At 37.3% G+C, this 24,117-nt stretch overlaps 1 protein-coding gene and 1 long non-coding RNA gene across 2 annotated transcripts; both read left to right on the plus strand.

Moving 5' to 3' along the window:
* Nucleotides 1-522: 522 nt before the first annotated feature.
* Nucleotides 523-14,234, plus strand: LOC134747662 (cytochrome b5-like). Its single transcript, XM_063682271.1, has 4 exons — nt 523-743; nt 3,857-3,945; nt 5,929-6,006; nt 12,462-14,234. The coding sequence occupies exons 1-4, from the start codon at nt 636-638 to the stop codon at nt 12,541-12,543; spliced, it is 357 nt and encodes a 118-aa protein (XP_063538341.1). The 5' UTR covers nt 523-635; the 3' UTR covers nt 12,544-14,234.
* LOC134747832 (uncharacterized) lies at nt 8,807-10,424 on the plus strand. The gene is made up of 3 exons (XR_010128365.1): nt 8,807-8,894; nt 9,888-9,998; nt 10,390-10,424. It is a non-coding gene; the product is annotated as an uncharacterized LOC134747832 (long non-coding RNA).
* Nucleotides 14,235-24,117: the final 9,883 nt, after the last annotated feature.

Here is a 24,117-nt window from a genome sequence, read left to right on the forward strand (position 1 = left end):
TTAAATAAATGATGGGTAGATGTACAAACTGTGTTTTAACTGTTTTTATAAAGTAAAAACAATTCATTAAGCACATTAGTGAATCTAGCATGATTTTGACATTGACAGTGACACTGACACTACACTTTTTCGAAGATGAGTTAGAAGAGAATGTTCATAAATAGTGAGGAAAAACAATCAGATTAGAAATATCAAATATTTTGGCAGTATTTCCATGCAAACTTATCTTTAATTTTATTTTTAATTTTAATTTTAAGGCGAAGGCAGAATTTATTTTTAATTTTAAGGCGAAGACCATCTAGCTATTGTGCCTTAGGTTTATTACATTCCATAATCTGATTACGAATCATTATACATTTTTGGAGCTATTTTATATTAAATTACTTTATTAATATTTATTTTACATTAACATCATACAAACTTGTAATTCATTACATACTTCCTTGAACCACGACACCGATAATCTATTGCACAATCTAAACGTTCACTTGCTCACTGACAGTGACAGTGACAAGTGCCAGCTGAGTGCGAGTAGCTGAGTGGTAACCAAACCAACAATTTGCTATAAAAAACATAAAAATTCACGTGTAATAAGCCAAATTGAATGAAAATACTCAGTTTTTAAATTTGTAATAATGACTCAAGTTATAACCAGAGCCGAAGTGAATAAAAACAGGCACAGGAACAACCTGTGGCTGATAATACATGACGATGTGTACGATGTAACAAAATTTTTAGAAGAGGTAAATAGTTAACTGTTTACTGTTCTACGAAGACGTAACAATGAAGTTAGATTAACTTCATTAAGGGTTGGACTAAAGCAAAGGGGGTGCCGACGCTTAGAAAAATTTTCATGGGAGTGATGTTATTATGACACCTATTTTTTATTGTTTTATCGTAGAGAATACGCTAAAATAAGCATGTTTTGTAGGAAAAACTTTTCTCTAAAATCAAAAATGGCCGAGATATTTGACCCGCAAGTTGAAACCACTACTTGACAAATTAAAATCAATCATTTGGAACAGTAAATTTAAGTAACAGAGACAAGATAGGTGCGACGACGAGCGAAGCGAGGAGGAGTGTGTTAGGTTGACCGCGATGATCGAACCAGAACAGACATGTTATTGTACCTACTAAAACAATTCTAAGTCTTTTTTTTGCACCCCCTTTGCTTTAGGCCAACCTCATTAAGGTGGTTCGATTTTCATACAAAATTCAATCTGCTTTAATTAAGGCACTACACACTATTACTACAGAAATATTTGCTCATTTATCTACTTTCGAATATTCGTTTGCGCTAAATTAATAGAAAAACTTTGTTTCATACAGAAATCATACATAAATCAACGTAATTTTTTCATCAATTTTACGTATGTGTGTGTCACAAATGTCGTGTACAAATACGTTGCGTGCGGCGTTGCCACTCTATGACGTTGGCGACGTTGCCTGGCCGACCTGGCAGGATTTGCAGTGCCGTCATGTTTAGTGCATTTTTATTTGACAGTGTTGACACTGACACATAGGGTCATGTGTATTGTGACATCAATTTGTTTGTATAAATTGAAAATGATAGCAACGTCTAAATCAAGTTACAAAAATCATCGGTGTTCTGGTCCGCGAAAATCCAGAAAAATTCAGACTCAATTGAAGCGGAATTCATGATGGTAAAGTTTCGTAAGGTAGGTACAGTTTCATTCCTTCATTGTACATTGTAATTTTCTCGTGCCGATCTTTTTAAAAAATAATTCTCACTTCTTCCGTAATGGTAGATATAAGCAGTGAACAATACCTATATAATGTAATTATTACTGTTTTGGTTGCCGAATAGTCAATGTGTCACTAACTCTAGGTTTTTTTAGGTATCGTGCAAAATGAAGAGGCATTCTTGGAAATAAAATGTTTTCCTTCATTAGCCAGAAAAAATCAGGACATCCTCACTGCAATAAAGTAAAATAAAACATTTCCTGGGGATGAAAATTATGGAATTTTGTCTATGAATGAAAAACACAGTTATTACTAGGTAAGTAAATTATAACTTTATTAGAATCCATATTGTTGCATCATCTTTCTTCCTATAACATTAGAGATTTTGTGCTATCATGATATTATTTTTCTTTCAGGTACAGGGACAACTACGGATAACAAATATGAAAAAATGTTATTTCATTTGTTGTGTGAATCCATCTACACCAACAAGACATCCACTGCTGGACATAGGCCTCCCCAGGGATCTCCACAACGACTGGTCTTGCAAGACCGGCCAAAATATCGAGAAATAAATAATATAAATAAACATGATAAATATCCCGTTTTCTATAATAGTTATAATTAGAAGGCCATGCAATGTTGTTACTCACTGTACCTACTTGAATCCAAAAAAAAAATATAATTTTTTTTTTGTTTATTTCACAATTACTACTTTATTATTAGTACATTACGATACAAGTTCGAAAAGTAGGAAATTGGCAACGAGTGGCGATAAATTGAAACACGACCGAAGGAAGTGTTTTAATCGACACGAGTTGCGAATTACCTTTTCGCACGTGTATTGTACAACGTTTTACATTACATAATTATGGCCCTTTACATTTTCGACATATGCACGTATTGTACTAATTGTAACGTATATGTAGCACCATATGTACTAAAAAGTATTTTACAGTACATATGGTGCAACTTTCTCGCCCTAGTGCGTAAAGAGCACTTTTCATGCATATGTCGAAAGTTTAAAGGGCCATATGTACTGTAAAACGTTGTACGATACACGTGCGAATAGGTAATTCGCAACTCGTGTTGATTTGAAACACTCTCTGCGGTCGTGTTTTAATCTGTGGCCACTCGTTTCGAATTTTCTCTTTTCCGCACTTGTATCGTAAATAACTATTTCAAACTGCAACATGATAGATCTCAATTCAATATAATTTTGCAACATTTGGCATTATTAGGTTATAAATTGTATGGAGATGAAATCTATCATCGTACCCTTCCTTATAATATATGTGGCGTTTTCAACCAAACGGGTACCTACTTATTGTTGTCATATTTCCATAAAGCTTCAAAGTGAAATCTACCTAATCGACAACCGACAATGTGGTACCTTTTAGTTCAAAATGTCACATATTTTTATAAAACGTTATAAACTAATTTATTAATAATACTGAATATCTGGGAGAAAAAGAAAACATAAGTAAAAACTCAAAAATGCTCGTTTTCCCAGAGATAAGACCTAGCTAGATCGAACCCCTTACAGCAAATTTCATCGAAATCGTTAGAGCCGTTTCCGATATCACTGAAATATATTTCGGTTATATCGGAATCGGACAAAAATTCGAAGAATAAAAGGTATAAGAAACATAAGATAACACAAAAAGGACAAAAAAAAGTACCCCTGACGTACCAGTCTCGAACCCGAATCCTCTTGCACGTATTTTCACGAACATACCGCAACGCCATTGCAGCATACTTACACTGCATGAAATTGTCTACTACAAGCATCACGGAAACACTGTTTGCATGTGTGAGTAATAGTAGGAAATAGCATGACAGAAACACTCTGTCGACTTTAAAAGTGTTTTTTGCACTAATGAAGTATTCAATGATTATTATAATAGTTCAATATTTATGTAAAGAGTGCGCTAAACATACTTTTAAGTATACAGATACCAACACTATTCCACAAAAAAATAAAACCTGAAAATTTGCGAAAGTGACGCCATCTAGCGGGGTTTAAGCTTTGGGTAACCTAGTCGAACCACCTTAAGCTCTAGATAAACTTCGCATTAAAAAAATATTTTAAACTATTCTATCTGTTATAGCAGTGAATATTAGTGAACTTTAGTGATGTATCCTTTTTTAGCACCCTGGAGGTGAGGACACCCTTCTGGATGCTGCGGGGTCAGATGCCACTCAAGCTTTTGAAGATGTAGGCCACAGTGAAGATGCAAGGTAATGTTTTAATTCATTTTAATATTGTCAGGACAATGGACAAATTAATGTTATAGGACATTTATACACAAATTGACTAAGCTCCTAAATAAGCTAATTGCTAGCTGTTTATTTTTTATTGCTTACATTATGTTTTGCATGTATAGAGACAGAACAAGCTAACTTGCATGGCATTGGTCTATATTATTATTCTCTAGGTCTTTCTTAACTACGGACATCCATGTAAGTCGGGGTCCTCCACACTTTTTCGATTCCTTCATACACTCCAGCACTTTTCTAGTCATGTGGTCCACCGGCCTTCTCATGACATACCATCGTAGTCGTGTTTCCGTTAGCTTGTCCTGTATGGGTCTTACGAGCCTTTGATGTAACGGTTCGGCACTTTGTCCATGTGTCACTCCTGCAGACCACCTAAGCATTCACATCTCAGCAACCTGAAGTTGGTCGGATTGTTGCTTCTTGAGAGGCCAACATTCCTCTCTCACTTTGTTGTTGGTGCAGACTTAGCTTAACTAAATTTAGTGACTAACAAGAGGGATGCCGCTATACGTGAGACGCGATAAGAGATAAATCCTATCGTTTCTCACGTACAGCGGCGTCCCTCTTGTTAGTCACTAAATTAGGATAGTGTAATAAGCTCTTTAGACGGACTCTACCTTTTTTGGCTCAAGTCAGCTTTTTTTAGTATGATAATTATTCTGTCATAGGTCTGTCAAAATGCAGTTGTCAAATAATATTAGTTTTGGCTTGAAATTATTTAAAAACCTAATAATTATTGGTTAGAAATTGTTGTATAGAAATGATGTAGCAAACATATTGTAATTTTGGAAATAATAACAGCTTTTATATGTAAGAAAGATGCCGCACTGGATCTAATTATAACATTACATCAATAGTATAGCAGTTTACTATAGGTACAAACAAAATTACCAAAAAATAACTTAAATAATGTAGTGTAGATATAAATATAATGTTAATTAGATTATTTAAAAATAAACTATGTTTAAAATAAAAATTAATACTTAAATGAAACTAAAATACATCTAAATATTTGGGTCTTTGGCATGGTGCTGAGGATGCTGGCTTGGTTATAAAATTTGATGTGAATGTCACTCAAACAACTGCATATAAATTAATGGGAGACACATATTGATTTTCATGCCGCCTCTAAAGAAGTGCTTCAGTTAAAAAAAAAAAAACTATAATGGTTATAAAGTTAGTGGTCAAAAAGTAAGTAGTAGATGGCAGCACAGAATCCCCCTATTCATTGCCGCGAAGCATTACGTCAAGTTTCCATTTTTATTTTTTAGGGTTCCATACCCAAAGGGTATTACTAAGACTCCTCTGTCCGTCTGTCTGTCACCAAGCTGTATCTCATGAACCGTGATACTTGTAGCTAGACGGTTGAAATTTTTACAGATGATGTATTTCTGTTGCCGCTATAAAAACTAATAGTAAAAAGTATGGAACTCTCGGTGGGCGAGGCCGACTCGCACTTGTCCGGTTTTAGATTTAAGCCACCAGATGGCAGACCTATATGCGAAATAGAGCCAGCACCTGCTTAGAAGCGTGAATGGGGTTGGCCGGTCGAAATAATTAGCAGATGGCGCCAGCATAGCTTGCCCAGTCAATCCCTAGAACTGTGTCAAATTTTTGTTTTTTTAATGCCCTGGATGCCAGCCCTTTAAGCCAAATCTCATAGAAAAAGGGGCAAGATATGATGGCGCCATCTCTGCAAACCTTTGACAGTTGCCAGCCCCATTGTTTTTGCTTTCGATTCAGGTCACGAGATGGCAGACCTTCAACACGCACGGTCTCTACTATAACATCATAGACCTAGCATTACATAAATCAGCTATACGCGTGCGCCCGTGAGGGACAAAACATACACAATGCGACAATATGATTGGTCGAGAAGATTTGTAGCCCACCATAAACGGTTATACTAGATTCATGTATAACATAAAACAAATCATGTTTCAGAGAGCTGTTGCAACAGTATAAAATCGGAACTCTGCCAGATGACGAAAAATCAAAGAAAGCTGTTCCTGTTCTAACTTGGTAAGTCATTCAAATTTCTCAGGGCATTCCAGAGACGTGTAAGGCATGGAACGCTATTTCTTTAACGCCCCTGGCGTAGCTAGAGGATATGGCGCCCGGGGCAGTCACCAAATTTGCGCCCCCTGACGACTGACAAAAGTTTCCCTGCTGCTGCCTTTTGCCCATTTTGGCGCCCCCCCTTGGATGGCGCCCGGGGCACTTGCCCCCTCTGCCCCCCCCTAGTTACGCCACTGCTTCTGATAAAGCTAAGATGCCAATTTCCATAATGTTTGATAACGTTGCTATAAATTCAATGCTATAAAATACTGATATCTGCAGGTTATTAAGTCCCCGGCAAGCTCGGTTCTCCATACAAACGTAGTTACGCTCTCATTTTAAAACGACTAGCTAGATTGCTCTGAAACTTTGTACAATAGGATAAGGTATATCTAGGTCTGTAATTAGTTCAGATACAATAGTTAAAAAATACAGCGAATTTAATTTTTTCATACAAAACTTGTTTAATAATAAACTAATTACAGACCTAGATATGCCTCATGTCGTTGTATGTGCAAAGTTTCATTACAATCCAACACGTAGTTATGAAATGAGAACGAAACTCCGTTTGTATGGGAAGGTGAAATTCGGCCGAGCTTGCCGGGGACTTTTAAGGTAGCTGCCATATGCATCACATCCCTGATTTAAAAAAAATTGTAGCTTTCCACGGAAGTGTTGCTTATGAAATGCTACATTTTAACTTATGACAAATAAGAGTCAGATGATAATTCATGGCTTGATTAAAGGAAAGTTTCAATTAAATGAGGTCAAATAAAAATTGTTTTTCTATCATTATCAAAATAATCTAAGTAGCACTTTCATGGATAGCTCTGATATCCCATACACAATTGATATCAAAATATTAAATTATTTAACACTTTTTTTATTTCACTCTCAAAGATTTTATGCCTTCTACTTTGCGATCAACATACACAATTACACATACTTTTGTTTTTGATGTGTGTGTAACAAGATTTTTCCTGATAGGTATTTATTTAAACTCACAACAGACCGGACAACAGACTGGTCTAACAGACCTTTCCTTTCCTAATCCTAAAAACTTTATTTTATTTTATTTTCAGTTGTAAACGACAACTCTGCCCAAGGTTTTTTTTCATTTATTGTATATTATATAATTTACTTAAATAACTACAGGACTGCATAGATTATTTTACTATCCGAAGGAGAGTTCTATTTGTCACATGAAAACTATTATATTTTATACTAGTAAAATAAATTTTACAGTACATCTGGTGCTCCATTACGACACCGTGTGCTATAATAATCATATTACGTAACTATGTCGAAAATTTAAAGGGCCATATGTACCGTAAAAAGTTGTACGATACACGTGCGAATAGGTAATTCGCCACTCGTTGCGAATTTCCTATTTTTCCCACTTGTATCGTAAATAACTATTATAATACCTACCTAGACATCCCGTAGTTATTTGCTATCATTGGCAAATCTTATCTTATCATATATAATGATGTAATTTTAGAAATAACGTGCGAAATTTTCTGCATCCATGTAAATAGAAATTATTAAATAATTTCACGGTTTGTTTTAGTCACTCGCGCGACCTGTTAATATTATTATGTCTCACAACAGTTTAATTTCGAATAGAAATTATCTTAGTTTTAAGTAGTGCCAGATTTCTCTGTAATGGTGTTTAATTTAGAAAGTAATTAGGGCACATTTGAATTATGGGCAGCTCTAAACCCTGTAAGGGCACTGCAAATTAAAATTTTAAGTAACTTACGTACTATGTAGCTAATAAATAGAGTTATAAAATATTTGTGTCTATTTAGAGGAATGTTGTTAGCTTTAGTTTAATGTAAGTTATTGCTAAAATATTTAAATAAATATTTGTATAGCTGTAGTCGTAAATATACCTAATAAATGTAAGTATTAAATAGCGACCAATTAATCAATTATTGTAAGTATTAGAGAATGCTCCCGATACTGAACTTTTATGCCGAGAACCGAAAATTTGACAGTCTGCAATTTAGTATAATTTAAGCAAGTTTTAAAATATAATCACTTTTCCACAGAAACAGTCAATCATGTATTAAAGTTTGCACTCCAACCGACAGGTATACATATATTTCATTTTTATTTTTATTTTTAGTACTAACTCTTTTACAATTAGTGTTTTTACTATTATGTTTTAGTTGCATGACCGAACACAGGATGGCTAAGAAAGATCGCAAGTCAAAAAACATTACTCCAAGTGGGTCTGTAACATTATTATTTTTTAAACTGTAGGTTTAAGCCTCGGCCGTTATGCTATATGTAGTAAAAATAATAAACCTCCTACAGCCCACTACTTACAATAGATACCTAGTTCATTTTTTAAGAGCAGAATCTAATTTATTTCCTACACTGTAGGTTAAAATAATAGTGGCGTTTCTTAGAAGTTTTTGATTTGCCTTATGATTTTTTATGGCTGTACCTTATGAGATTTATTCAAAAAAAGTAAATAAAAAATGTATGCAGGACCCTAAACAAATTCAGACAAAAGTTTCATATGTAATTATTACACCCAACTATAAAATAATAGGTATTTTTCGACACACATTTTTACTATACTAAATGATGAATGATACTTCAATATAGTGAATTATAATATCAATATTTTTCCACAGAAAAAGTTCATGTTCAGATTGTAACTCTGTTTCAAGGTAAAAATGTTTCACGTAATTTGTAATATATTTTATTAGAATGTTTTCTATTTATTTTTTATGTTTAACATAGTAAACTATTTGTCTTAGTTGTGCGGCACTTAATACGGCAAATTCGAAAAAAAATGGTAAAAATTGGCGGAATTTCGATGCTCCTGACGACACAAGGTACTTAACAATGATTTATCGTAGATGTAAAAACAAACAATCAAATATTTAATAACATGTAAATCTATGCTTATTTTTATAAAATCAATACATTCTAATACACACAAATTTAAAGCTATCAACTAACCTAAGACCCGTTCTGTGGCATGCCTGGTCCAAAAGTCCCCATCACACTCGCAGCGTTGCCGCGCTGTATGGCAATGGAGACTTGTTGGACAAGCCAAGACCCAGATCGGGGATCGCTCCCCCTCTCTCTCAGCCGCCGACCCAGTTCTCTGAACAATTCGGACGCCTCGCTGCACCATGGTCCGGCTGTTTCGACAGCAACGGGCACAAAATCGTACCTTCGAATCGTAATCGTAATCGTAGATGTAAAATATGGGTGTACCTCTGTTTTGCAGAAAAATTGTTTCGTAAAATGTAATGTTTCGCAGAATTTTCATTTCTTAGAAAACATATTTTTTCACAAAGGGTCGCAGTTCCAACCTAACCTAACCTACTTTTCTCTTAAACCTAATGGGTTAACACAATTACTTTTTAGCTGTACTTACCTATATAGTAAACGGTTTTTGAAAAAAAAAAAAAGTTTTTAAACATTACATTCTATGAAACAATTTTCTGTGAAAGAAGCGGACACCATAAAATATCTTATTTTTGGACAATAGAAAAGTGGAGATAGACAACCCGTGTCAATTGTTTGCTTGGCGTGTGTTTCAATGACCAATGCACACTTTAAGACTGCCGTTACTGGCCAACAACGTACGGTACGATTAGGCCATTTTAATAAAGCCCTAGGCCTTATTTAGGTATGTTATGTACTAGTAATCCGTAGACGGGTTCATGTTCAAGTCTTGTACATACAAGATTAGTACATATTATGTGCCGTAGAAAGTTTCCAATATAATTGAAAAATTTCCACAAGCAATAAATTCCGAAACTGTTTAGTACCAAGGTTTTTACTAATAACTAATTATGACTAACATATTGGTGCAGCCCTCTCACCGCCAAGACTTCTAAGGGCACTCGCTTACCACCAGACAAATGCGATGAAACACCCACATCGACGTCAGCCGCCAAGAAAATTGTTGCTGATTCTCCCGACACGTTCGTTTTTTTTAAGTTTAAATTTTTTTTGACACTTAAGCACTACAAAAAGCTTTTCAAAAAGTTTAAATTATTTTTTGATTACCATTTTCTACTTCATATTACGTTATCACTGTAACATAATAAGGAAATCATTTGAGAAATAACTTATTTTTAATTAAATTATGAGCTCTTTCAATCTACAGAGGAACAAAATACTAGAATTCTATTTTTTTTTGGCAAAATTTGTAATTTAATTGTACCTAACGCTCAAAGCAATCTCCATGCTTTTAAAGGTCTATATTTGCTTTCTTGGAACAAAAATAGCTTGTTACTCTTGTTAGTTGTTAAAACACTCAAAATCTAGTTTACTCTAGCTGATATTAAAATTTAACTTATGTTTTTATTTTAGCCCAGTTGTGCAAACAAAAAAGAAGAGCAAAAAAGGGTACGTACCCTTAAGAGTTCCAGTATGTTCGAATATGGCTCGGTGACATTCAGAAAGTTCGTCATGCCGTATTTTTTTACATATTAACAAGTGTATCACATAAGGTACCTGCACCAATAAGGCCCATCCTTTTTTATTTATTTTTCTTGTTTAATATGAACTTGCAGTTTTGTCTAGAGTACCTAGTGGACATGGACGCAAAATTTGAACCCATTCACACTTATAAACGTATGAAATTTTGAAAGTTAACACGCTTAAGAACTGGGCCTTATTTGGTGCCGGTACTAATCCTACACAGATATTATTTTATTGTAAAAAACTTGTTTAAAAAAACATGAAGATTAGATAGTTTAATAATGAATTGGAGAATTTTAATAGCATTAATTCAGATGCAACGTAGAAGTATATTTGAAGTAGGTCCATATATTTCTAAGAATAACAAATAAGTTTCGAAGTAAATATAATAATTACTTGAATGAAATTATGTAATTTGATAATATTAATTAGATTATTGATTGACTCGGACCACGCTAAGTTTGCACTGACATGGTAGTGACAATGGCTACCTACATATCCCCACAGGTCTAGAACGTACAAGATTTCCTTGCAAATAGCAAAACTGCTACCAAAATAGGAATGTTGTCAAATGATCGGAGGTACTCAGGTGACCTCAGAATATGTGATTGCATAAATTATTCGTTTTTGTGACAGTATATTCCAAGATAAAACCATCTACCGTGTTTTAATTGCAGCTTTTCGTATTTTCCACCTTATGTTAGCGGCCGTTATGAAGCTCAATAGGTCACGTTTTTTATTTGTAGTGTCACTTCTTTGCACTCATGAAATGGTCATCATATTCATATACGTGACCGCTTGGGGTTTTGCACACTTAATTTATCTTAATCGTCATTCTAGTGACCTGTGAGGTAAACTTACCGTGGTTCTATTGCATTAAATTTAAGTCAGATTTGTTTGCAAGGTGTGAAAAAAGAAGGAAGCGTGGTCTTCCCTGCGACCAATGTGGTGGAAGGTAAATGTACCTATATTATAACGTATAGCGTTAGTTGTTTTTTATCACCTGCGCCCTAAATATCAATGTAATAGTTCAATAGAGTTTTCATCATTTCATTTAAATTTGCTCTAATAATTAAGTAAAGTAAGTATATAAATAATTACCGAATATTCGGCCCATCTCTAGTTGTAACAAACCCGACTTTGTTTTATATATTAAGATAAATATTTTAAAAGGTAGTGCAAGAGTATGATTTAGGTATGTTGATCGTAAAATAGAAATATACAAATCTTTCTAGCTTCAATAGAAAAAAGTGTTAACGTGTTAAAATATTATAGTTAACTAAATTGTAAATTTTTTACACCTACTTATGGTACAGCATAGGAAACTATATCTATTTACCAAATTTGTGGCTTTCTATAAGAGAAGGGTCCTTATGCTTCTTGTGCATAAGAATGGAAAGGTCCTTATGTACATGAGACATACGGACCCTTTTGTGAGAAAAGCCACATTTTTTAGAAATTTGACCAAAAATTCGACAAGATGTAAGGTAAGTATTCGGGTATTTTGGGATGCCAAAACTTGTATGTTATATTAAAAAATGATTGATTCTCAAATTTGTAAATGATTGATTTTTGGATTTACCCGACATTTCAAATAAAGTAGGTACTTTATTTGAAATGTGCACTGCACCAATTAAGGCCCATCGTTTGAAGAGTCTTTTCAAAAGGGCTTTATTTTATTTTTCTTATGTTTAATACGAACTTGCAGTTTTGTCTATGGTGTTAAGTTAGCGGACGCAAAATTTGAACCCATTCACAAGGTAAATGTATAATTTTGGAAGTTAGCATGCTTAAGAACCATTAAGAACCGGGCCTTATTTGGTGCAAGTACTTTATTCGGATTACCCGAATACACCTTACAGAGGCAATCCCAGATTCTATTCAGAATTAATATTTGTGTCTGAAACTATAATTTAACTAAAATTTAACTCTAACTTATAATTGTCTGTTTTTGCTTTCAGCAATTGGAAGTGGTACGCTCTTGCAGCACTCATAATCGGCGCTATAGCTGTTGGCACTATGGTGGCTAAGAAGAATTCATAAACATATCTAAAAGCTGTAACACACGGGCATTACCGGTCGGACTTGGTTCGATCAGCATATCTCTTTGTCGCTCTCACTTGTAGCTGCATCCTTAACGGTCGTACGGCGGGCCAAGACGGTCCGGTACACCCGTCTGTTACAGCTATAAGCTAGCACAATTGTTTATATCGCCACAGGTAGTTGATACTGTAACCCTTTAAAGCGCAAAAAGTTCAGTGTTCAAATGATCTACATTGCGAATTGAAGGGTCAATCGCGATAAAGTAACAGCATAGGTAGGAAGGGAATAACGGATTAGTCGCCTGCGGTATTTCCGGACTGATATGACCTTCAAACCTTAAAGATAAGGACGTACTCGTATCTTAAAGGCCGGCAACGCACTTCCAACCCCTCTGCAGGCTACTTGGTTGACTCCTATATCATAAAAAAACGTATAATGAATTTAAAATATACATATTAACTAGTATAACATTTATAATACAGATATCATATTTTTTTTAGTCTACCCGTTGACCACGAGCGCTGGTAAAGGGCTCAAAACGTCGGGATGTATTTTAAATCCATTATACGCGATATAATCCGATTAAACTGTTAACCTACTTTTTGCAAAAAATCGAGAAATTCTGAACCAATCATGTGCAAAAAAGTTTTTATTGAGCTTGTTTTCGTATATAATATATTCGTGGCATGAAAAAGTGGTTGTGCTGGCCCTGATATACCATTCCAGTTCGTTTCGTCACAATTAGTACATGAAATGTACGGTTTTATTTTTTACACGATTAAGTAAATAAATAATAATGTGCGGTGTACCTACCTATATAATCTATAATACTTGTATGTATAGTGCAAAAAATAACGAGCTAATTCTGGGTTCAGATTGCACTTTATATTTATATTTGATCAAGCAAATCTTGTCAGTAGAATAAGACGGCAAATTTAAAGAATGTAGGCGCGAAGGGATATCTTCCCATAAATTTGAATTTCGCGCCTTTTTCTACTAACAAGTTTTGCTTATTTATTATTTTACAATTGTCATATGCTCGAATTTTTTTCTTATAGGTATACTTTTAAGCTAGAAGCAGAATAATTAACTCATGAATATATATTTTACTAAGCGAAAATCGATCAAATTTTATATCAAACTTATTGTATAATTTGATTTCTAGTGATAATATAGGTACATATTTATTTATTTCAATGTTATTTGGCTATTTTCTTTTTAAATGTTTATTATTTTTACTCTTCGCTATAGATCATGTTGCGGAAATTTTCCAAAATGTTGAGAAAGATCTCAGAAATTTTAGGAATTTTTTACAGGAAACAAAAGAAACTTTAATTTTGGAAATGGAAAATTTCAATTCCTATACAGAAATATGAGCATTTTCCGAAATTTTAGAAGTTTTTCGGCGGCACGAGTTTAGTACCTACAATTAGAGAGCATTCATTATAGTATACTAATAATCACAATACTAAGCGCCACTTGCACCAACCCACTAACCCGGGGTTAGCCGGTTAAACCTGGAGTGACCATGGTTACCAGTACAATTTGATAATGGGTTAACGTTTAACGGGTTAACCCCGGGTTAGTGGGATGATGCAAGTGGCCCTTAAAGTTTAAAATTACATATAAACCTCAGTCTACTCAGTAGAAATGTAATGTAACTAGATCGTCTGAATGTGACAATAAACAAAATTCACGTGATGTTATTTTTTTTTATTAACTTCATTTTAATTTTTGGTTTACCTACAACATCCAAATGAATTTATACAACAAAGGTTGGCCCAAAAACACGTTGACAAATATTTTTTTGGAATACTTGTCAAAAAAAGACAAAATGCCTTTAAAAATTAAAACTACAATCATTTTTAACTCAATCAAAACGTAATATCTTCAAAATATTCTTCAGACACAAACGCACACGTTTATTAAAATTATCAACAATATGCCTAAGTAAAACAAACGTACGTATGTTTGTGTTTTTAGTAATAAAAATGTTAACGTATTTTTGGACCACCCTATACAGGATGAAAAAAATTAATGGGCCCTGGAGGGAAAGTGCCTTAAAACCTTAAGTTAGCTCATTTTACTTAAAGGAAACATTCTTTTATTTTAAAAACAAAACTGCATTCAAAGATTATTCTTTTTTTCTTCAATTTCGCTTGTCTAAAAATATTCTTTAGTACTAAATATTCGATTTTATGGAAATTTTGTACGACAGACGAGAGTAAGACCTAATGTTTCTTGGAGAAATGTTATCATTAACATTAACTGTATCGTATCGACTAGTAGAATAAAATGTGTTTATTTTTGGAATTTTTAGTCGGTTCAATTCCCGGGCGAGACAAGCGAACTTAAAAAAGGCCCGGGCCCATAATTTTTTTCTACACTTAGAACCAAGTGGTGGATGATGGAGAGCGAAGGTGCTGTGCAAACAAGCTGGGGGCCTATCCAAGATGACAACCGTACATCGACAAACGACAAACGAAAAGTAAAACTTTACCTATCGGGATGCGAAGGCCGATCTGCGGGAGTGCAGTCCTCAAACACAGAACAATTAGTAGACTGCTACAGAGATAACTGACCTCCATGTATATAAACGATAGACGTATTGGTAGACAACAATGAAACCGAATAAATAAATTAGGTTCAAATTGCGGGCATCTTTCTCTGTCACTCTAATTACGCCTTCATTGGAGTAAAAGAGAAAGATCCCCGCGAATTTCGGTTTTCGCGGTAGGCCCTTTGTGCCTCACGCTCGCACGCATGTGGCAACCAAAGAGTATATAACCACTAGTGGCAACTATAGTTAAGTATACCTCTATAGTGCGACATAAAATAGTAAAAATAAATAAAATGGAACTAAACAATTTCCTTACTAAATTGTAGGTACGTCAAAAATGTGACAGTTACGTAGTAAGTGGCGCCCTCAATAATTTTCTAAAATTTGTTGTCTGACTATACTTGCTTTGAGCCCGTGGGCCCCAAGGCCCCCGCCCCGTAGCCCAACGACGTCTAGTAAAATTCGGAAGTCTGTCTGTGCAGAAAGAGAAGAGTAGTGGAATGTAATGGTGCCCATACATTCTTCGACTCTTCTCTTTCCACACAGACTATGCAATTTTTCTCGAAGCAACAGCACAATCAAAACGCTGTGACAATCTTATAAGTAAATATAAGTTACTCTATGCTTGACAATGACAAGAAAATGATATATCGATAACATCAATTTCTACAAAAACCAGCAATATCTAATTTTGAAATCGGCCAAATATGACAAAATTGAAGTAAAAAACTGAAAATGTTACCGGAATAAACATGTAAATAAAGTAATTAAAATAATATAAGTATGTATCGGAAATAATTATAAAGTGTACCTTCGCAAGCGCCAAAGGATAAATGTGTAAGTAGCCAGTCAAAACAAAAGTAAGTAGAACGTTTAAAACGTTTTGAGGACCACAATATATATCTTCTCGTTTGCTTTTCTTTTATACACACTCGTCGAGAGACCCTGAGACAGGCCGAGAATGAGAGTGTAGGTACACACTGCTCCTTTTTCGTCATAATGTAGGTACACACGGCTCCTTTCTCGTTTTACTGTAGGTACACACTGCTTCTTTCTCGTCTTACTGTAGGTACACACTGCTCCTTTCTCGTTTTACTGTAGGTACACACTGCTCCTTTCTCGTCTTAACTGTAGGTACACACTGCTCCTTTCTCGTCTTACTGTAGGTACACACTGCTCCTTTCTTGTTTTACTGTAGGTACACACTGCTCCTTTCTCGTTTTACTGTAGGTACACACTGCTTCTCTCTCGTTTTACTGTAGGTACACACTGCTCCTTTCTCGTTTTACTCGTCTCGGTTTTTAGGGTTCCGTACCCAAAGGGTAAAAACGGGACCCTATTACTAAGACTCCGCTGTCCGTCTGTCCGTCCGTCCGTCTGTCTGTCACTAGGCTATATCTCATGAACCGTGATAGCTAGACAGTTGAAATTTTCACAAATGATGTATTTCTGTTGCCGCTATAACAACAAATGCTAAAAACAGAATAATATAAATATTTAAATGGGGCTCCCATACAACAAACGTGATTTTTTTGCTGTTTTTTTCGTAATGGTACGGAACCCTTCGTGCGCGAGTCCGACTCGCACTTGGCCGGTTTTTTTATTTGATATACCTACGTACTTTTGTAACGGAAGAATAAATGTTAATTGAACCCGTTTTTTTCTTAGTGTGCCTTGGCCCTCAGGATGGGAAATCTACTATCCGGCAGAAAATCAGGGTTTGTTTATTTAATTTAGTACCTTTCGCTTAAATAAAATAAGCATTTATTCATGAAAACAGCATACACTTTTCAAATTGGTACAACCTCCGCCAAACTGTATAACAGTTTGTTGGCAGAAATAGGCTAGTTAAATTAAAGTAGGTAACTTTTTAGTCTCCTTTGGCTGGGCTTAATTAAAAAAATAAGTAAACACGTATATATGTTTTTACCGTATTTTTATTCCTTAAATTTTATATTTCTAAATAAATAATTATAATTTGTATGTATTATTTCAATTGTTAGTTATGAGCAATAAAGTATATTAATTTGTATTGTATTGTAACATAAATTAATGTGCTAAACTTCCAAAATAACTCTACTAAGGGCCTACATACCGCAAAAATCGAAATTCGCAAATGGGGATTTTTCACTTTTACTCCAATGAAGGCGTAATGAGAGTGACAGAAAGATGCCCGCAATTTGCAAACTTCAATTTTCGCGGTTATAGCCCTGATAGGGACCATCATACGACGCGAGAGTTGTAGGTTGTTGGTCTCGATCCTGCCCAATGTGAGGACATTCCTATAAATATTTGTGCTTTCATTTCTTATACATAATTTGATAGAGGTGGACACGTTTCCTACGCAACTGGTGTATCTGTTACATATTATAAAGGTACCTAGGTACATGTTAAGTTACAGATTTAAAATTAGTGTCCGACTAAATATCATGTTTTGGCCGAAGGTTCGGATTTGGACAAAAAACCACCGAAACTTTATTTTCGGTAAAATCCGACCGAAGTGTCGGTTTCGGCATAAAAATCATGTTTCGGCCAAAACTAAAGGAAAATTTCAGGCTTAAAGTTTTCGGAGATGAGATAGGTAACCAAACTTTAATTCTGTCATCAACACCAGAAATACTATTATATTTCTACTGTTATACTTATAACACAAAAATCATAACCTATGTAATTTAAACTAAAACCTACTAATTATAAAATTGGTTTATAAAAAGCAAACTGCCTATTTATCCACAATTTTTTTTCACAGAGATGTTACTCGTGCCACGGTATCCGTCCACAGTGTCGGTTCCAGGTAGGTACTACCACCTACTTTTGGGATATTTAAATATATCTTAGGCATCTCTTAAAAGGTATCTTACTTTATTTTCAAAAAATGTAAAATTATATTACTTAATACAATCTTGTCTTTAATTATAATTTTGCCACAGACCACCCCAATTGGCCCAATTTTGCATTCCGTGACATTCTACTTATTAGACAATTTCTAGAATTAAATAAAACAATTTAAAGTATAATATCGTATATAACAAATTTATACTCTGGCACAGCCACTTTGTCAGTAGAAAAAGGCGGCAAATTTAAAAACATGTAGGCGCAAAGGGTAAACCTACCATAGAAAATTTAAGTTTCGCGACTTTTTCTGCTAACAAGTTGGGTGCAATGGGTGCGTTTCAGTATAAAACACATTTCACGTTTCGTGCCCTTGTATTCAAAACTCGGTAGATTAATTATTATACGCGATATAACATATTTAAGTTTATTTCATGAATATCGAAAGACAATAAATAGAAGTTAAAAAATACCTATTCGTAATTATATCAACAATTAACAAATGAAGGAATGGAAAAAATCGCACGCTTCGGTAGCTCAGTTAGTTAAGGGCCACCACACACTAGCGTCTTTTGAGCGTCGGCATCTAGTCAGCGCTATGGAAAATAGCGTCACTGCGCAGTTGCGCCAACGTTGCGTCGAGCGAGCAGCAGTCATAGAGTTGACTATGACGCTCGGGAGACGCTAGTGGGGGGTGGATCTAAGAGCGCCTGGACCGATGTTCCAATAGCTCATAAGGTCGAATCGGATTAAGCGATTAATTTCCATTTTTCCTTGAATTAAAAAAAAATGTTAATTACGAATATATTTGCAGTACATGCCCAAATTGTGACTGCAGCTCCGTGGTGTTTAAAGACTGTTCGACTGTAGTAACACCCGTGGTGCTAAAAGACTGTTCGACCCTAATAAGACGTAAATGGAGTAGACAAGAGTAAGTAAAAAACTACACAAAGTGCCTTTTAATGGGTATACTTATTTAAGTACCTACCTGTTTATAGATATACCGCTTAAGTGTGTCCACCTCTATCAAACGAGTAAGTTATATTAGTGTGCGTAAACTGTAGGAGGCACAGCATCAGCATCAGTGTTGGCCGTAATTGTTAATTTTAATTAACCATTGATCAATTTTATTAACCATTAGTTCCGCCATTAACCAATTGCATTAAAGTTAATTCGGATTAAAGTTAATTCGGATTAAATTTTTGAGACGTTAATGGCCATTGAAGTTAATTCGGATTAACTTTAATTCGGATTAACTTCAATGGCCATTAAAGTTTCAAAAAATTAATTAGAATTACTCTCAATTGCATTAACGTCTAATAAAATTACATTCGTGATATTTTAAAATGAGACAGCAAAATGACCCTGACTGAACCCTGGCAGTAGTAGCAGTACCTACCTACTACCTAGTAGAATTCTGGTTTGGTGCAACACAGACATACGCGGTTTTGGTCATTTAAATCGTCTTGATGAGCACTTCGGAGAGCCGTACCCATGATAGAGCTGATGCTGAACCCTGGCAGTACCTAATGGATCTAAGGTTTGGTGCAACATAGGCACACGCTGTTTTAGTCATCCGACTCGTCTTGATGAGCACTTCGGAGAGCCATACCCATGATAGAGCTGATGCTGAACCCTGGCAGTACCTAATGGATCTAAGGTTTGGTGCAACATAGGCACACGTTGTTTTAGTCATCCGACTCGTCTTGATGAGCACTTAGGAGAGCAGTACCCATGATAGAGCTGATGCTGAACCCTGGCACTACCTAGTGGATCTAAGGTTTGGTGCAACATAGGCACACGCTGTTTTAGTCACCCGACTCGTCTTGATGAGCACTTAGGAGAGCGGTACCCATGATAGAGCTGATGCTGAACCCTGGCAGTACCTAGTGGATCTAAGGTTTGGTGCATCATAGGGACACGCTGTTTTAGTCACCCGACTCGTCTTGATAAGCACTTAGGAGAGCGGTACCCATGATAAAGCTGATGCTGAACCCTGGCAGTACCTAGTGGATCTAAGGTTTGGTGCAACATAGGTACACGCTGTTTTAGTCACCCGACTCGTCTTGATGAGCACTTAGGAGAGCAGTACCCATGATAGAGCTGATGCTGAACCCTGGCAGTACCTAGTGGATCTAAGGTTTGGTGCAACATAGGCACACGCTGTTTTAGTCACCCGACTCGTCTTGATGAGCACTTAGGAGAGCGGTACCCATGATAGAGCTGATGCTGAACCCTGGCAGTACCTAGTGGATCTAAGGTTTGGTGCAACATAGGCACACGCTGTTTTAGTCACCCGACTCGTCTTGATGAGCACTTAGGAGAGCGGTACCCATGATAGAGCTGATGCTGAACCCTGGCAGTACCTAGTGGATCTAAGGTTTGGTGCAACATAGGCACACGCAGTTTTAGTCACCCGACTCGTCTTGATGAGCACTTAGGAGAGCAGTACCCATGATAGAGCTGATGCTGAACCCTGGCAGTACCTAGTGGATCTAAGGTTTGGTGCAAAATAGGCACACGCTGTTTTAGTCACCCGACTCGTCTTGATGAGCACTTAGGAGAGCAGTACCCATAATGGAGCTGATGCTGAACCCTGGCAGTACCTAGCGGAACTAAGGTTTGGTGCAACATAGGCACACGCTGTTTTAGTCATCCGACTCGTCTTGATGAGCACTTAGGAGAGCAGTACCCATGATAGAGCTGATGCTGAACCCTGGCAATACCTAGTGGATCTAAGGTTTGGTGCAACATAGGCACACGCTGTTTTAGTCACCCGACTCGTCTTGATAAGCACTTAGGAGAGCAGTACCCATAATGGAGCTGATGCTGAACCCTGGCAGTACCTAGCGGAACTAAGGTTTGGTGCAACATAGGCACACGCTGTTTTAGTCACCCGACTCGTCTTGATGAGCACTTAGGAGAGCAGTACCCATGATAGAGCTGATGCTGAACCCTGGCACTACCTAGTGGATCTAAGGTTTGGTGCAACATAGGCACACGCAGTTTTAGTCACCCGACTCGTCTTGATGAGCACTTAGGAGAGCAGTACCCATGATAGAGCTGATGCTGAACCCTGGCAGTACCTAGTGGATCTAAGGTTTGGTGCAACATAGGCACACGCTGTTTTAGTCACCCGACTCGTCTTGATGAGCACTTAGGAGAGCGGTACCCATGATAGAGCTGATGCTGAACCCTGGCAGTACCTAGTGGATCTAAGGTTTGGTGCAACATAGGCACACGCAGTTTTAGTCACCCGACTCGTCTTGATGAGCACTTAGGAGAGCAGTACCCATGATAGAGCTGATGCTGAACCCTGGCAGTACCTAGTGGATCTAAGGTTTGGTGCAACATAGGCACACGCTGTTTTAGTCACCTGACTCGTCTTGATGAGCACTTAGGAGAGCAGTACTCATAATGGAGCTGATGCTGAACCCTGGCAGTACCTAGCGGAACTAAGGTTTGGTGCAACATAGGCACATGCTCTTCTAAGTGCTCATCAAGACGAGTCGGATGACCTAAACAGCGCGTGCCTATGTTGCACCAAACCTTAGATCCACTAGGTACTGCCAGGGTGCAGCATCAGCTCTATCATGGGTACCGCTCTCCTAAGTGCTCATCAAGACGAGTCAGATGACCAAAACAGCGCGTGCCTATGTTGCACCAAACCTTAGATCCACTAGGTACTGCCAGGGTTCAGCATCAGCTCTATCGTGGGTACCGCTCTCCTAAGTGCTCATCAAGACGAGTCGGGTGACTAAAACAGCGGGTGCCTATGTTGCACCAAACCTTAGATCCACTAGGTACTGCCAGGGTTCAGCATCAGCTCTATCATGGGTACTGCTCTCCTAAGTGCTCATCAAGACGAGTCGGATGACTAAAACAGCGTGTGCCTATGTTGCACCAAACCTTAGACCCACCTGCCAGGGTTCAGCATCAGCTCTATCATGGGTACTGCTCTCCTAAGTGCTCATCAAGACGAGTCGGATGACTAAAACAGCGTGTGCCTATGTTGCACCAAACCTTAGATCCACTAGGTACTGCCAGGGTTCAGCATCAGCTCTATCATGGGTACTGCTCTTCTAAGTGCTCATCAAGACGAGTCGGATGACCTAAACAGCGCGTGCCTATGTTGCACCAAACCTTAGATCCACTAGGTACTGCCAGGGTGCAGCATCAGCTCTATCATGGGTACCGCTCTCCTAAGTGCTCATCAAGACGAGTCAGATGACCAAAACAGCGCGTGCCTATGTTGCACCAAACCTTAGATCCACTAGGTACTGCCAGGGTTCAGCATCAGCTCTATCATGGGTACTGCTCTCCTAAGTGCTCATTAAGACGAGTCGGGTGACTAAACAGCGTGTGCCTATGTTGCACGTTGCACCAAACCTTAGATCCACTAGGTACTGCCAGGGTTCAGCATCGGCTCTATCATGGGTACTGCTCTCCTAAGTGCTCATCAAGACGAGTCGGGTGACTAAAACAGCGTGTGCCTATGTTGCACCAAACCTTAGATCCACTAGGTACTGCCAGGGTTCAGCATCAGCTCTATCATGGGTACGGCTCTCCGAAGTGCTCATCAAGACGATTTAAATGACCAAAACCGCGTATGTCTGTGTTGCACCAAACCAGAATTCTACTAGGTAGTAGGTAGGTACTGCTACTACTGCCAGGGTTCAGTCAGGGTCATTTTGCTGTCTCATTTTAAAATATCACGAATGTAATTTTATTAGACGTTAATACAATTGAGAGTAATTCTAATTAATTTTTTGAAACTTTAATGGCCATTGAAGTTAATCCGAATTAAAGTTAATCCGAATTAACTTCAATGGCCATTAACGTCTCAAAAATTTAATCCGAATTAACTTTAATCCGAATTAAATGGCTAATGGTTAATGGCCATTAACCTTTTTAATTGTTAATTTTTAATGGTTAATGGCATTAGCGTTCGGCCAACACTGATCAGCATTCTGTATTTTGGCTCGAAGTGACTATGAAGGATTAAGTTGTCATGATTTATGTCAATGAAAGCCTTTCCCTAAAGTACCTTCTGTGGTGATCAGTTGGCAGTTTTAAGCCGGTTGCCGATTAGGGCGTCCGTTAGCTGGCACGGTTGCACGAGCGGGTGAACGAAAAATAGTATGAGCAACCCTAACGGCTCGGCCACGACTGCGCGATTCGCGACGGCGGCGGCGACAACCATAGGTGAGAACGGAAGGTCCGATCGCTGTGTTCCGCTCCAACCTATGGTTATCGCCGCCGCCATCGCCGGTCGCGCAAAGTCGTGTCCGAGCCCGAGCCGTAACTGGCGCGATGGATTTTATCTACAAACAATGGCACCCGCGGCGAGCGTGCTGTGCTCCCGCTCCATGCACCCACGCCTAATATTGAATACTCTCTAGCAAATTTACCATATTTAATGTTTTTATTTATTACAGGCCTCCACGGCTGGGTGTGACCCAATCTGGGCGACCAGTGACCCCCCACAAATGTGACCTCAAATCGCATGCAGATAAAATACCAACGCCTCAGCCGTCTACATACAGGTGCGTTAATTTAACTATACCTCTCTTTGAAACCCCTCACAATACTCTAGCATCTTTTGAGCGTCGGCGCGTCTAGTCAGCGCTATGGAAAATGGCGTAGCTGCGCATTTGCGCCAACGTTGCGTCGAGCAGCAGCTGAAAATCGAATCCGAAATTTCGCTATCTGCCTCTTGAATGCCACTCGAATATGCAAGTGACAGAGATGTTTGATAACTAAATTTCGAGTTTCTTGTTTCGCGATAGACCCAGATTGTGGTAGTAGCGCCCCCTACGCAGAGCTTCGCGTAATATTCCCTATTAGCAGCTCTTATCCTAAATACTTACTATAAAAATAATTGTATTTATAGTTTTTTGTTTCGATGATTATTTGTGTCGTTTCCAAGCAAAAAGTCCCACTTTTTCGCTTGCTATAAGAACGCTTGACAGGTTACCCGTATAAACATAGGAGCAAATCTCGTTCTTATGGTAAGCGACAAAGTGGGACCTTTGACAAGACTTCGCCACATTTTACGATTAGGTTTTGATATTGGTATCACAGGTTAAGAAGCACCTCTTCGGTTTCGATTCCGGTCCGCAAGCAATCTCGCACGTCGATCAAAAGAGGCCCGTCGTCTACGTCGCGTCATGAGTAAGTGT

Source organism: Cydia strobilella, chromosome 15 (genome assembly GCF_947568885.1).
Source record: "Cydia strobilella chromosome 15, ilCydStro3.1, whole genome shotgun sequence".
In the NCBI taxonomy this organism is placed as follows: Eukaryota; Metazoa; Arthropoda; class Insecta; order Lepidoptera; family Tortricidae; genus Cydia; species Cydia strobilella.

Excerpts from the sequence above, each read along its gene's own strand:
- LOC134747662 (XM_063682271.1), top strand. The coding sequence starts at position 636 with ATGACTCAAGTTATAACCAGAGCCGAAGTGAATAAAAACAGGCACAGG. Across the intron at positions 744-3,856 it reads TAACAAAATTTTTAGAAGAG|CACCCTGGAGGTGAGGACAC; the intron begins GTAAATAGTTAA and ends ATCCTTTTTTAG. Across the intron at positions 6,007-12,461 it reads GCTGTTCCTGTTCTAACTTG|CAATTGGAAGTGGTACGCTC; the intron begins GTAAGTCATTCA and ends TTTTGCTTTCAG.